This window comes from Panthera tigris, chromosome A3 (assembly GCF_018350195.1).
Source record: "Panthera tigris isolate Pti1 chromosome A3, P.tigris_Pti1_mat1.1, whole genome shotgun sequence".
Classification (NCBI taxonomy): Eukaryota; Metazoa; Chordata; class Mammalia; order Carnivora; family Felidae; genus Panthera; species Panthera tigris.
In genome coordinates this window covers 79,986,225-80,001,233 of record NC_056662.1, presented here as the reverse complement: position 1 = coordinate 80,001,233, position 15,009 = coordinate 79,986,225, and the positions used below count along the sequence as shown (strand labels likewise).

At 40.7% G+C, this 15,009-nt stretch overlaps 1 protein-coding gene across 18 annotated transcripts in view; it reads right to left on the bottom strand.

The window, feature by feature from the left end:
• Positions 1–15,009, bottom strand: part of EHBP1 (EH domain binding protein 1) — a 368,736-nt gene that overhangs the window by 320,117 nt on the left and 33,610 nt on the right. For 15 of the 18 annotated variants that reach the window (XM_042981497.1, XM_042981498.1, XM_042981500.1 and 12 more), the window contains one exon: positions 11,649–12,049. The exons of 2 other annotated variants lie outside the window; for them this stretch is intronic. In XM_042981497.1, the coding sequence (XP_042837431.1) occupies positions 11,649–11,752 (104 nt within the window). In that variant the 5' untranslated portion in view covers positions 11,753–12,049. Of the gene's footprint in view, positions 1–11,648; positions 12,050–12,882; positions 13,041–15,009 lie in introns of those variants that run through there. One more of the 18 variants, XM_042981501.1, reaches the window with a different exon arrangement.

Genomic DNA, 15,009 nt, shown 5'->3' with positions numbered 1-15,009 from the left:
ATAGTTCTAAAACCTGGCTTGATGATGGATCTTAAGCAAGCAATCAGGGAACTCCTAAAATGACAGACTTGCCAGCACCATTCCCCATTTACAAGCTCAGACTTTCTAATGAGCATGGAAATCTCCATATTTGCAAAGTACCCAGAGATTCTGAAATCAGCTAGTTTGAGAGGAAATGACCAAAACAGCACTGTCCAGTAAAACTTTTTGTGATGATGGAAACGTTCCATACTTGCACTATCCAATATGGTAGCCCCTACTCACATGTGGTTAGTGAGCACTTGAAATGTGGCTAATGTGACTGAAAAACTAAAACTAAAATTTTAATTTCATCAAATTTAAGTTTAGATGTAAATAACCACATGTGGTTAGTTGCTTCTGTACTGGACAGTACAGAACTTGATGATTTATTTTAAATATCCATTCTTATAAATTTTCCAAGTTGTACCTTTGATTTAAATTAGATGATCAGAAAACTAGGTAAACTTTATCCAGTTTAACAGTCTGAGTCTTTTGTAGGTGGAGACTTACCCAATATCATACCCTTTTTTTTTTTTCATAATAAAAATCCTCTTTGAATTAAGTTCTAAGAAAAGTCTCTGCAAAAAAATTTGGATATTTTCTTTAGCCAGAAGAAATACCACCTGAGCCAATGTGCTTCCCTTTTTGCCTTAGCTGCCAATAAATTCAGAACCAAGTCCGGTGTCCAGTGGTAACTTCTCTTAAGTGTCCAGTAACATGCATTCTCTGATCCTCAAGACTATCTCTGTTCTATTTATATCTCTAAATTAGTCAACATAGTGTTATTTTAAATTCTTAAGCAGACAAACCCTTTTGGACATGGGCAGAGTGTCAACTTTTAAAGTGATAACTTCTTTAATTAAAGTCAATGCTTTTATTGTTAATTGAGCTTTAAAGTCAATTTTTTAACTGTTTTCTCATTTAAAAAGTACTTTTAAAATAACAACACTAGGGTTAGTGACAAAAAGAGATATTTAATGGAACAAATGTATTGAAGAAAATCTTTAGGTACTTATTAGCAAACCTGCCTGAAAATATCACTATAATAGCGACAAATAAGACAAACATAAACTAACATCCTGCTGTAATTCTATAGCCCCCATTTCACAAACTCAGTTCTACTCCTTTTATAAAACATGCAAAAGTCCTGATGTAGAATATGAACATCCCTACTGAGCATTCAGTTCAAAAAGCTTGTGCAATTTTTCCTTCAGTACACTGGCCTATTTTTATATCATGCAGGGAACTACTTCAGTAGCTCTTTTGTTGAAATTTTCCACAAAATTAGAACACATTTGAAACATCAACAGCACATTTCTAGAAATGCCTAGTTTTAAGTTCCCTGAGCATCTAATTGCAAAACTAATGTGAAACTAAACTTAAATCGTCAGAGTAAAATTTCAAATAATCTCTTAAAATTTCATTTTAAAAATCAACCTTTGGGATGCCTGGGTGGCTCAGTCGGTTGAATGTCCGACTTCAGCTCAGGTCATGATCTCACGGTTTGTGGGTTCAAGCCCCACATTGGGCTCTGTGCTGACCTGACCACTCAGAACCTGAAGCCTGCTTCGGATTCTGTCTCCCTCTCTCTCTGCCCCTCCCCCACTTGTGCTCTGTCTCTCTCTCTCTCTCAAAAATAAATAAAATGTTAAAAAAAATTTTTTTTTAATCAACCTTTAAAATACATAAACCAAAGGGTGCCTGGGTGGCTCAGTCGGTTAAGTGTCCAACTCTTGATTTCGACGCAGGTCACAATCTCATGGTTTATGGGTTTGAACCCCACATCAGGCTCTACACTGACATTGTGGAGCCTGCTTGGGATTCTTCATCTCCCTCTCTCTCTGCCCCTCCCTCACTCATGCTGTCTCTCAAAAATAAATATATAAACTTAAAAACAAATACACAAGCCAAAACTTGATACCAAATTAAGGTAAGGGAATTTCATATTACTGAGAGATACAGTGTTCTAAATAGGATCATTAAAAAAATCATGACAGAGAAAAAAAATTCTTTAAGAAAACTTATCATAAAGAAATATATCCTAAATATCATAAACAGTCACCATAGGACACACAAACAAATGCTGGCAAATTAATTCTACTTTAGATGAATTTAATTAGTTTCCTTAGCCATATTATTTAGTTGAAGTGATTATTAGAAAGTAAATAAAGTTATAAGAATGTGAACTGATTTGGGGGCACCTGGGTGGCTCAGTCAGTTAAGCTCTGACTCTTGACTTCAGCTCAGGTCATGATCTCACAGTTCCGTGAGTTCGAGCCCCACAGTGGGCTCTGTGTTGACAGCACAGACCCTGCCTGGGATTCTGTCTCTCCACCTCTCTGTCCCTTTCCTGCTGTCTCGCTGTCTGTCTCTCTCTCAAAAATGAATAAACATTAAAAACAAAACAACAACAAAAAAACCCCCACATGAACTGATTTTGCTCCAGAGGCAAAGATAATGTAGTTCTTTTCCCCAAAAGCCAAAGTATTGCCAAAACTTAATTTCAGCACAGCACTTCTAGCATGCTCCCTGGTTTACTCCCACCCCTCGTGTCACTCCAAACTTCTGTGCTAGTTCATCTTTCTCTAACACTCTTAAGTGTTCAGGTTATAGTTTCAGTCTTCTTGCTTACTCTATCCTTTTGTCTAGATAGTTCTCTTCATCACTTATTGCTTAAATAATCAGATAATGACAATAAGAACAATTGGTAACGTTTATTGAGTGCTTACTATATGTCAGACACTATTCTAACCACTTTACAAGTATTATTTCACTTAATTGTCAAAACAACTTTATTAGTTTCATCACCATTTTACAGATGAAGTACTAAGAGGTTAAGTAATTCGTCCAAGATCACACAGTCAAAATATATTTTTGTACATACACAGATATAAATGTTTCTTAAAGCTATTGTAAAGTTTCTTTCTATAGCTGGAAGGCAGGCACTGTGGGCTGGCCTCCATTCTTATGCAGTTAGACTACATTAAGTTGAACTGATAGTTTGCAGGTTGGGCACAGAGAAAACAGAAAGGTACCAGACTCTAGATTCCACAAACAGTAGCGGCAAGTAACTCCAATGATTTAGAGCAGGGGACAGTAAACTTATTCTTAAAAGGCCAGAGTAAATGTTTTAAACTCTGCAGCCACCCAGTCTGTGTAGCAACTATTCAACTCTGCCATTTTAGTGTGACAGCAGCTATGGACAAATGGGTATGGCCATATTCCAATAAAACTTTATTTACAAAAGAAACAGCCTGGACCAGGCCAAAGCGTGCCAACAATCTAGAGGCTACTGAATCTGGTGTGGAGGCAACTGTGATATAAGCACTACAATATCAAATTATGGCATAAAGTATCCTCACTATTTTCCTTAAGTAACCTACAATCGAACTTTTGTACAGCTGAATTTCACGTGTAATAAATATTTAAAATCTGGATAAAACACAACATGTATCAATTCCAGTTTAAAAAAAAACAGTCCACAAACACTAACATAAAACTGCTAACAAAGTAACATATCAATTTGTTATCTACTAAAGTTAAATCTACCTTTGACAATTTATCACATGCAAAAGAAGACTGGGCTATTTCCTTTCAAGGAATAAGGGGTTCAAGATCCACATAACTTGTAACACGAAGTTCTGCAAAGTAAAACTCTCTGCCTTACCTCTCCCCTCATTAAAATTTTAGCACCTGTCTTAACCATTTCTCCTGCAATTAGTCTTGGCAATTTCAAGAGCCAGAGAGGCCATTTGTCCCACACTTTAGCCTATAAATTCCTGGACTAACCTCTTCACTCCCAAAAATCTTTTCCTCCATTCCACTTCAATCACCAACTGCCACTGTCGCACCCTAACAGCTATAATCTTATAGTACAAAAGATGACCCATTCAAATATAGAAGAAATTCCACTTAACTTATTTTTTAAAAAAGAAAATTAAGGTATACTCATATTTAATGTATATGGAATATTAATTAAAAACATATTGAGGGGGCACCAAGGCGGCTCAGTAGGTTGAGTGTCTGACTTCAGTTCAAGTCATGATCTCATTGTTCGTGAGTTTCAGCCCTGCATTGGGCTCTCTGTTGTCAGTGTGGAGCCCACTTCAGATCCTCTGTTCCCCTCTCTCTCTGCCCCTCCCCCATTTGTGCTCACTCTCTCTCTCAAAAATAAATTAAACATTAAAAAAACATATTGAGGATGTATGCTTATTTATATATTTTTTAGATTTTATTTATCTCTACACCCAATGTGCGGCTCAAACTTACAACCCCAGGATCAAGATTAGCATGCTCTACCAACTGAGCCAGCCAGGCACCCATATGCTTATTTTTTTAAACTGATAAGCAAACGTGATCCAGAGGAGACTACAACCTTTATCTCATCATTACCTTTAACCAATTCCTCCACAATCAAACATCTCGCTTTTTTCCAGTTCATTCACTCTGGTAACTCAACCCCAACAACTGTTCAACCTCCTGAACATATCAAAAGCACTACCCTCTTCACTTTTTCATTGACCATCCTACCGTTCATGTCCTTATTTTCCTCCTTTTCCATCTCATACTCCATGGTGCATCACTATAAGCATTCCTGTGCATTCACTCTCAATTTCCTCACCCTTTTTTCTCTCAGTTATGCATTCATGACAAAACCCAACCCTGATTAAATCCAACTCTGCCTATTCTATGCCTGAACCCAAATAAGGAACATAGCTCAATTAAAATATGCAAACTTGCTGGTTGCATTCATTTTAAATGTAAGACCACAAAGTTAAGAAGGTCCCAGCACTACGCAGCAATCTTTCTACATTTCCCTAGTCAATTCTTGTTTTGACAATACCTCCTCTCTCCTTAATCCTTCAACACCTGTCACCTCCCTCTCAGCTGATGACCCCTAATATTACTTCCCTGAGAAAAGAGAAGCCAACAGAAGAGAATGTCCACACCCTCCTGCACCAAATCTACCAACCTACCTGCTTCTCTACCCGTGTCATCTGCCTTCTCTCCTTATAACAATGAATTGTTCCTGCTTCTACTCAAGTTCAACTTTTCCACTTGGGTACTGGATCCTGTTCCTGTTCTCATATTCAAGGACTTTTCTCCTGAAGTAACCTCCTCTCCCAGCACACCATCAGTTTTTCCTTCTTTACCAACCATTTCCATCAAGCATTCCAATATGCTGCAAATCTTCCACGTGAAACATAAACCTTGACTCCTTGTCTCTCTCCAGCTACTCCTTAGTTCTCTGATTTGTAGCAAAATTCTCTATGAAAAGTATCTACATTGATCGTATTTACCTCCTTTCTCCTACCCCAATCTAATCATGCTTTTATCCCTACCTGTCCACTGAAACTATTTCTCAAAGTCACCAGCTCTCTCCACCTTGCCAAAGCCACTGTCATCTTGCTCAACCTCTCAACAGTATTTGACACAGTTAAACGCTACCTTCCTGATACATTTTGCACTTGGTTCCTCAGAGAATACAGTCTCCTAATTTTCCTCCTAACTTACTAATGCTTGTTTTTCAGTCTCCTTTGCTGGCTCTTCCTCTTCGTACCTACCTCTATATGTTGAAGTGTCCCAAGGCTCAGTCCTCCATCATCATAATCTATATTAACACCACAGGAAATTTCCTATAGCCCCATTGTTATAAATTCTATTTACTAAGAGACTCCAACCTCTTCTCTCTCCTGATCTCAAGATTCTTGTAATTACCTGCTTAATTAAATCTCCACCTGGATGTCCCATACTTTAAGAAAAGCAAAGCCAATTCTTGATTTCCCCTTCATGCCAAACCTTTTCCTCTCCAGGTGTTCCCCATCCCTATAATTAACATTACATTCATCTGGTTGTTCAACCAAAAGTCTACAGTCCTTATTGATCCATCTCTGACTTTACATCATATCTAATCCATCATTAAGTCCTGTCAACAATTCCTTCAAAAAATTTATTTCCAGTTACGTGGGTGTATACATTTATCAAAACTTACTGAACTATAGACTTAAAAGTGATGCATTTTATTGTATGCAAAAGTGTAAGGTATACCTCAGTAAAATGTGGTGTAAATGTATGTTTGTTACCTGCATATATCTGCCCATTTCTCACCACCTCCATCACTACCTCCTTGCTACTTGGACTACTGCAATAGCCTCCTAATTAGTATCCCTGCTTTCATTTTTACTCAATGCAATTCGTATTCCACAATGCATCCAGAATAATCTTGTTTTTTAAAATTTTTAATGATTATTTGTTTTTGAGAGAGAGAGAGAGAGAGAGAGAGAAAGCAGGGAGAGAGAGAGAGAGAGAGAGAGACAGATGGAGACACAGAATCTGAAGCAGGCTCCAGGCTCTGAGTTGACAGCAGACAGCCCAAAACAGGGCTCAAACTCATCACCTGAGCCAAAGTCAGATGCTCAACCAACTGAGCCACCCAGACACCCCCAGAATAATCTTTTTAAAATGTTTATCACATGATATCGCTTCCCTGCCCAAACTTCTCCAATGGTTTCCTATACACTTAAAATCCAAAAGCGCTCAAGGCCATACATTATCTAATGCCTACCTAACTCTCAGACCTCACCTCTTTATCATCCTTCCTTTGTTCTACTGTGTTCCAGACACAATGGTCTTATATACACTCCTAAAACACACTAAAACAAACTTGTGTCCAATTACTTTTTTTTTTTTAAATGTACTTCAAAAGTAGGTTCTTTACACAAAAGCTGATGTACCTCTAACTCACTCCATTAAATGGTCAACAGAGAAATGCTTGCTGAAGCCATCCAAAGAAGTGGATCTGAATGAGTACTTATTAATGTAATTTGGCCTTCATAAACTCAAGTCAAGACTTAAAGTACATTCAACATTCTAATGTCCAACTGGAAAACTAAACTGGATCAGTTACAGAAAGCCTGGAACATCAGATTAGGAGTTTACATTTTATCTAATAGGCCAGCATCACAAACTTAAGCACTAGGAAGAACTGCTTTTTTTTTAACTTTTCAAATCCTGAGATCACAAAGAGGTATAAAGCAATGACGAAAATGAGAAGTTACTTTCAGGGATACATACATACATACATACTACATACTACACACACACACACACACACACACACACACACACACACACAGTTTTTGTACCTCTAGAATTTTGAGCCATGTGATCATATTACCTATTTTTAAAATAAATTATAATTAAATATATATTTAAAACAGAAAAAAGGAATCTTTACGTGACATGGAAAATCAGAAGCAAATATATTTCTGCCTTTTTGGGAAAAATTTATAGTACTTTAAGTACTTTTTGAATGCCATAACTAAGAATTAAATAAAATAAAAACCTAGCTAAAATATATTCATATATGTAGATGATACAGACACACACACAAAATGCAATATATGCTCATACATAATGGTTCACATCATGTATTGGGGAGCTCCTACCACAACTGAGTTCTGTAACCTAAATTATCATAACCACAACTTGCCAACTTTCAAGTAGTTTCCTTAAATACCTGAATAGCTGCTGAGAGCTCATACAGTGAAGACTTTCCTCAGAATCTAAAAGCCTACAAATGATGAAAGAACCAAATAAAAAATAAACTAAGAAAAAAGACAGCACAGTCTCTTTCCCTCAAACTCATCTCCAGTGGCCAGTCTCACAGCTTCATCAATTAAGTGAGATTAATAATTAAATGACTTGGGAACAACAATAAAGGTAGGAGATATAAACCCTTAACATCTCCAAATTTGCTAGAGCCTCTACGTGGCAATCAAGGGGTGATGAGGAATAGGATCTCACAGTACAGTGCCCTTCTCTAAGATGAATAAAAGTCATTCAGGTTTTTGTTCTTGACCTAAGTTCTAGAACCACTACACCATGAAAGAATCAGGAAGTGGACTCACACCCTATCAGCCAGAGCAAAGGTGAAATATTGTAAGACAAGAGAGAAAAGAACTTTGAGAACGCAGAAGCCCCAAATCCTCTAATCTATAGAATCCATCCTTTGATCAAAGGTAAAGTACTGTGAGTTTGCTCATGGCCTAGATCTAAAAAAAGATCCTTAAACTCTTACCTTCATCCTGTTATCTGGCATGTCCAGGCTCATACCGTATGGCCATGACAACAGAACAGGGGAAACATTCTCCTTGCCTTAATCACAGAAATAACACATTCTCCCTTGAAAAACATATCCTGATTCCCATGACCCTCTAATCTCAAGTTTCATCTTTATTCCTTGAGTTTCAAATTCATGCAGAAGTCAGTGTATTTTTAATATACTTTATCATGGAGTCATGAGAACACTTGGTAAGGTTGAAAACATTATTTTAAAATACTGGCTCTTGGGGTGCCTAGGTGGCTCAGTCAGTTAAGTGTCCTAGGGTCATGGGATTGAGCCATGCGTCTGGCTCCACACTGAGTGTGGAGCCTGCTTATGATTCTCTCCCCCGACCCTCTAAAAGAAAATACTGCTTCTTAAACTTTAACATGCATACCGTGTGACTCAGTAGGTCTAGGGCAAGGTCTGAAAGTCAGCAGGTCTAACAGGTGGTCCCAGGTGTTGCAAATGCTCCTACTTCTCAGAAAACATTTTAAATAAGAAGGTTCTAAAAGGCAATAGAACCTATATACATAGGTTACCTCCAAAGACACAATCCCAATGGGATGCTATCTGTTCTTTTCATAGTTTATTCCTTCTTCCCTATACTAGTTGTTTACCTTCCATGTGACTACTATAAAATTGAAAAGTCTAGAACAGCCAAATATTTCTAGTGTTAAAGCCATTTTGGGGCGCCTGGGTGGCGCAGTCGGTTGAGCGTCCGACTTCAGCCAGGTCACGATCTCGCGGTCCGTGAGTTCGAGCCCCGCGTCAGGCTCTGGGCTGATGGCTCGGAGCCTGGAGCCTGTTTCCGATTCTGTGTCTCCCTCTCTCTCTGCTCCTCCCCCGTTCATGCTCTGTCTCTCTCTCTGTCCCAAAAATAAATAAAAAACGTTGAAAAAAAAAATTTAAAAAAAAAAAAGCCATTTCCTATCATAAAGACCTAATTTAATAGGTATACCATAATGGCCATCTCTAAAAATGATCAAGCCATCTATTCATCTGTAATCAAGTTAAATTTTCATTCGTTCACATTGAGACACATTAACAGTAACTTACACACTTCTCAAGGGAAAAAAAATTAGCAATGCTGCAAACTATAGGGAAGAAACTGATTTTGGTTTTTGTGGACGTTTTAATGTTTATTTTGAGAGAAAGAGAGTGCATGCAGGGGAGAAGCAGAGAGAGAGATGGGAGAGAATCCCAAGCAGGCTGCACACTGCCAGTGCAGAGCCCCACATGAGGCTTTATCTCATGAACCATGAGATCATGACCTGAGCCAAGATCAAGAATCAGATGCTTAACCGACTGAGCCACCCAGGCACCCCAAGAAACTGATTTTGTAACTAAAGAATCACCTGATGTGTTCTACATCCCTTAAGAAAAGACTCAAATTTAACCATCATAAAGGTGATACTCCCAGTATACTGCCCAGTTAAAAAATACTTTACAATGAGGATCTTCCTCATTCCCTAGTTTGGTTACCAGTACCCAGTCTTCCAAACCAGAAACTTGAGGGTCAATCTAGGCCTTTCCCTCTCCTTCATCCCCATCTGTTCCAGACTCCTGACTGAAATGACCATCAAGTCCTATCAATCTGGTGTCCTAAGTGTTCCTCCAGTCTATTCTATTTCCTTTGCACTGCCCTAGTCTTAGCCTTTTTCCTCACCTTACCTACTGCAATAGCTACCCTGTCATTGCTGCCTCCAGTTACCCTTTCCACTATGATACCTACTCCACACTATTATCCAAGTGATTTTTCCAAAATGCAAATCTAATGTATCTTCCGCTCAAAACTTTTTACTATGCCCCCCACCCATCACCCACAGAATAAAGTCCAAGCCACATATAATGGTCCAAGCACTTAACTTTCCATGATTGGAATCCTGCCTGCCTTTCAAGCATCATATCCCACTGCACTCCCCCTATCCTGCACTTTAAGCCCCATTATTATCAAACTACACTGCTTGAATTTCCAGCACATCCCATGCTATTTAATTCCTCCAAGCTTTTGCATAGGCTGTTGCTTCAGGCTAGAATATCCTTCATTTCTTCTCCCTTGGCTTTCTGGCCAACTACTATGAATCTTTCAAAACCCAGTTCAGATCCCAGGAAGCCATCCTGAGACCATACCTCTTCTCTTAAAGAATTATTTCCTCCACTGCCAACTTTGTAAGTAATAATAGAATTTACTGGGCATTTACTATGTGCCTGACACTGTTCCAAGCAGTTTACAGGTATTAACTCATTTAATCTTCACAATAATCTCTCCTATGAAACGGTACCATTATTTCTTTTGCAGATATGGAGCCTAAATCACAGAGAAATAAATAACCTGTCCCCAAGCATACCAACTGTTAAATGATGGAGACAGATGAAAATCCCTACATCATACATATTTGTATTACTATTCCTATCAGAGTGAAGTTATTTACACGACTGTCATCACCATAGACTGTGAGCTCCTTGAGGGTAGGGATTATGTCATATTCAACTCTCAAGCCACAGTGCCTAGTGTAAAGCAGGTAATTAGTGCATGCATTTCTTGAATTGCATATAAAATAACATTCCTTACAAGTTCGAGAAAAAAACATTCAGAAACTAGTTTCCAAATATTCAAATATGCTATAAGAGTTCTAGAATAGAGCAAGTTATTTCTTTCATGGAATAAAAAGGATGTCAAAAAGAAAGGTAATACAGACGTGAGATTACAGTCCTTGTGGACAATGAAATAGACTTATGTAGCAATAATACTACATAAACACTGAAATAAATCAAAACCCAAAGGACCATTTGCTTCAGATTAACTCTTTTTCACTTACTAAATAAGAATTCTTGCTTACCATTCAAAGCAGTGAAAAGAAAGCCCTAAATTTACTTTGCTCAAGTAGAAAGAAGCAAATCATAGGCCAGCACTACTAATTGCTTCCTTAAGTCTGGCCAAGAAATGTATCCCATTAGGCAATTAAAATAAAATACAGTTGCCTGACTAAGCATATAACAAAAGAATTTCTAAGGTTGTATGGGCTAGCATTACATTATTCAAATAATGAAAAATTATTTATTTTAAGCCAAGAAAAATGAAAAATCAAGAACAAAATAAAATCGATCATCACCACCCCAAAGGAATATAGATTTCCATATTAAAACACGTACAGGTTACAATAAAACATATGCATGTTTACAATATTCAATAGTCATTCTTTAAACCTCCTTCAAGTTATAAAAAAATCAAAGTTTTGCTAACTCTAATGATGAAAGACCTCAAGACCAAATCAACTGTACTTAGTAAGCTCTCATGGTTAGTCCTCTGAGCCATACTAAAGTGCAATAATTAAAACCCATAGGGATGGTACCAGCAGCAACAATGCATACCACGATACTTGTTAGAGTAATCTGTACCCTGCACAGCTTGTACACACTCGTGCACTACAGAAAGGTAAATCTGTTGTCAGAAGAAGCAGAGTTTAGGCCACACGGAGTTTAGGCCACACAGGAAACTCTACCCCCAGACATGTCTTACCATTTCTTGGTACACTCAACCATCAACTCCTGGTAGGAGGCCACAAACTGGAACTTGGATGCATGTTTTCCCACACGCTGCAGTCTCTTCCAAACTGAAGCCATGATGATCAGTCACTTGAGCAGTTCTGGGTTAGCAACACAGCAGCTTTAACAAAGCAGAGGGCCCAAAGGAAAGGAGCTTTGCATGTATGTCTGTACTTTAAAAAAAACTCAACTACGACTTGAAATGATGTTTGGGGTCCATAAGTCTTCTCCCTGTTTCACAGGGTAAATCCCATCTTAGATGAATGGCCCAGTCAAGAACAGTATGATACACATGACAGGATGAATGAGAGGAGGTTCCCTCATGAAGACATCACCATTCCACCTCAGGGGCTATATTATGTGTATTCTGGAGGACTGAAAAGCAAAACAAAGAGAAATATATGAGAGAAGCTTGAGGAGTGACTAACCACCCAGGTTAGATAACACTGCAACAGACAACCTCAGTTCTCCGCATGTTTTTCAAACAATGAAACAAAACACCAACCTCAAAAGCCAGTAACATCAAGGATGCAGGACGTCAAGGAAGAAATTACAATTCACACCGAAGACGTAGAGCAACACATCAGGTAATCAGCATCAACAACAATCGAGAAACGCGAGTCGGGGCCCTACCTCCCCCTCCTAGCATCACAGAAGGGCGAGCAGAGCGGGAAAGTCTAGGGATGCTGTTTAATGTCCACCGGCAGTCAGAGGGAGGAGTGGAACATTTTTAAATAAACTTTGTTTTTCAGCCGATAATTAATAGCCTCCAGTCTTTGAATATGTGCTTGGAACAAATTAAGGAGCAAGGAGGAATGCTGTTGTTCAGTCAGAGGAGGGAAATGGATGGGAAAAGAGGAGTGGAGGGAAATCTCAAGGCAGAGGGAGGGCAACGTCCGGGCTCCAGGCCACTTGGGCTCTCCACCTTTGCTGCCAACCGGAGGGAAATGGAAACTCCTGCCTGGGCGTGAAGCAATGACCAGCGGGGCAAGTGCACAGTATGGGGTGCGGTGCCTCCCTCCCCCATCCGAAGGGAACAGTCCTCTAGAGCCTCCTCTTCTCACGCACAGAGCCCAGACCCCTGCCCCACAGCGGTGGCAGGCGGTAGCTCGCCCACGGTCCCTGTCACCCAGGCGATGCCTGAAGACCCCAGCCCGGTCCCCAAGCCCCGTCCCCGCCGAACGTCCACTCCCGCCCCCTCCTCACACCTCTAATCCCGCTGTCGGGCTGAGTCTGGCCCCGTTCCCTCCTCAGCGCCGCTCCTCCGTCGCCGCCGCAGCAGCAGCCGCCGCCGCCGCCACCGAGTCCTCCATCCCCGCCGGAGCCACATGGAACAGCCGAGCCAGCCGCGGCGCTCGCGGGAGCCGGGGTCTGCAGCCCCTCAGGCGGACGGCGCGCCTCACGCCCGCCCCCTCCCGGACGCAGTCGCCCCGCGACCGTCCCCCACCCTACAAAACCCTGCCAGAGCCGCTGCTCAGTGCCCAGCAACCCCTCCCCCGCCTTCCTCCTCCGCCACCATCATCATTACCTCCCCCGCCGCACCTCTCACACTAACCCTACCCACGGCGGCTCAACCTCCGTCCGCCCCGCCGCCATTGGCCGGGCACCACGCGTGCCCCGCCCATCTCGGTGGGCGGGCCTTTGAGCGGCGGGGGCACTTCATTGGCCAATCTGGGTGCCCATAACAGGAGCTCCACCCCCCAGCTTTGGAGGTGTTTTTTCCCCCAGCCGGAACGCGGCGCACAGTCCACCCTTTCTAAAAAAAAAAAAAAATTGGAATCCACCAGGGACGATCCCGCCCACTCCTCTGATTGGCTTGGAGAAAGAAACGATAGGCGGGAGGAGTAAGGAGTGTTTATAGTGACCTGGAAGATGGTTGATTAAACTGGATGTCCGTCAAAGGTGCGCTGGGTGCCGGGCGGGGTTTCTGGCTCGACTCAGTGAAAGTAGAGCCCGGTCTGGCTTCGTTGTAGCTGTGGGCAGTACGGCTGCTGTGGTTTGCTCTCTGGTACTCTCCTGTCCCCACCCTAGGAGCTGGGTGCGCCTTCTCCGCCACTAGCAACTAGGCTGTTTGCGCACACGGCCTTGGTTTCACCCGATTCCTCCTGGGGGTTTTCCTCTGACACACTGGAGTAATGACCCTGCCAACGCACGCCTAACATTCAGTGTACTGTTCCTCAACGGGATTGAATAAACTGAGCTGGAAACAATATTTACACTGCAATTTCTTCTTGTTCTGATTCTTCAACATTTCTTTGAATCTTGGTCTCTTTTTTCTTCTCTTCTTCCTCCTCCTCTTCCTCCTCCCCTTCTTCTTCTTCCTTCTCCTTCTTCTTCTCCTCCTTCTCCTTCTTCTCCTTCTCCTCCTCCTCCTTCTCCTTCTTTCCCCCCTGTGGTCTTTTTCCCTTGTAAATGACTCAGGAGTGGCTGGCATATAAAAAGGGTGGTTATAGGCAAAGAAGAGGATGAAATAACCCAAGCAGAGTGTGAGGGCAGGGACACTTAACCTTGTTAAAAAGATCCAAGGACCTTTCTGAGAATTTGATGAAAGCCGAGAATTTGATGAAAGCTACAGACACTCTCCCAAGGAGGAAAATATATCCTATCATAAAACACAAAAATTTGCTTTCAATTTTGGGTAGTTCATAGACCCCTGGTGTAGAGAAAGAGGGCAAAGAATGATATTGGAGGAAAGGGGATCCCAACATTTAAGGAATAAGCAGAGTAAAGTGGAAAAGAGACTGAGGAGGAATGGTCAGAGAAGTAGGAGTACCCTGTAAGCAATCACCATATAGTATGAAAAAAGAAAGGGTAACTAACATGAAAAGAAAATAAACAAGTTGGGTCCCCGAAACAATTAAGATCCATCGTTAATCTTACTAAGGATGGAGAGCAGAGTGCTTGGACAAAATACCTTAAAAGGTATCAGGATCTAGGGACGGACTCTTTGAAGGACAGGACAGGAGGGCAATGGTGAGAGTTGATCACATCTATATACACAAGCAGAGCAAGAAAAAGGAGAGAGGGACTGAAGAATCAGGAGAGATGGGGAGACAGGTCTTGAATCCAGTATCTAATTTTATTTCCTTTTTCAATAAAGAAATTAATCTAATAACACCACAAGAACACAATGTGCGCTTTACAGAAAAGAACATAGATATCATGTATTTTGCTACAGTCTTAACTTTAAAATATTAAGAAAACCATAATATTTATATTGATTCTTATTTTCTGTACATCTTAGAGTTCTCATGTGTCCTTCCTGAGTGGTTTACTAAGTCACTACAACCTACAGCCATTATGATCTCATATAGTGATATATTCTGCATCATTAA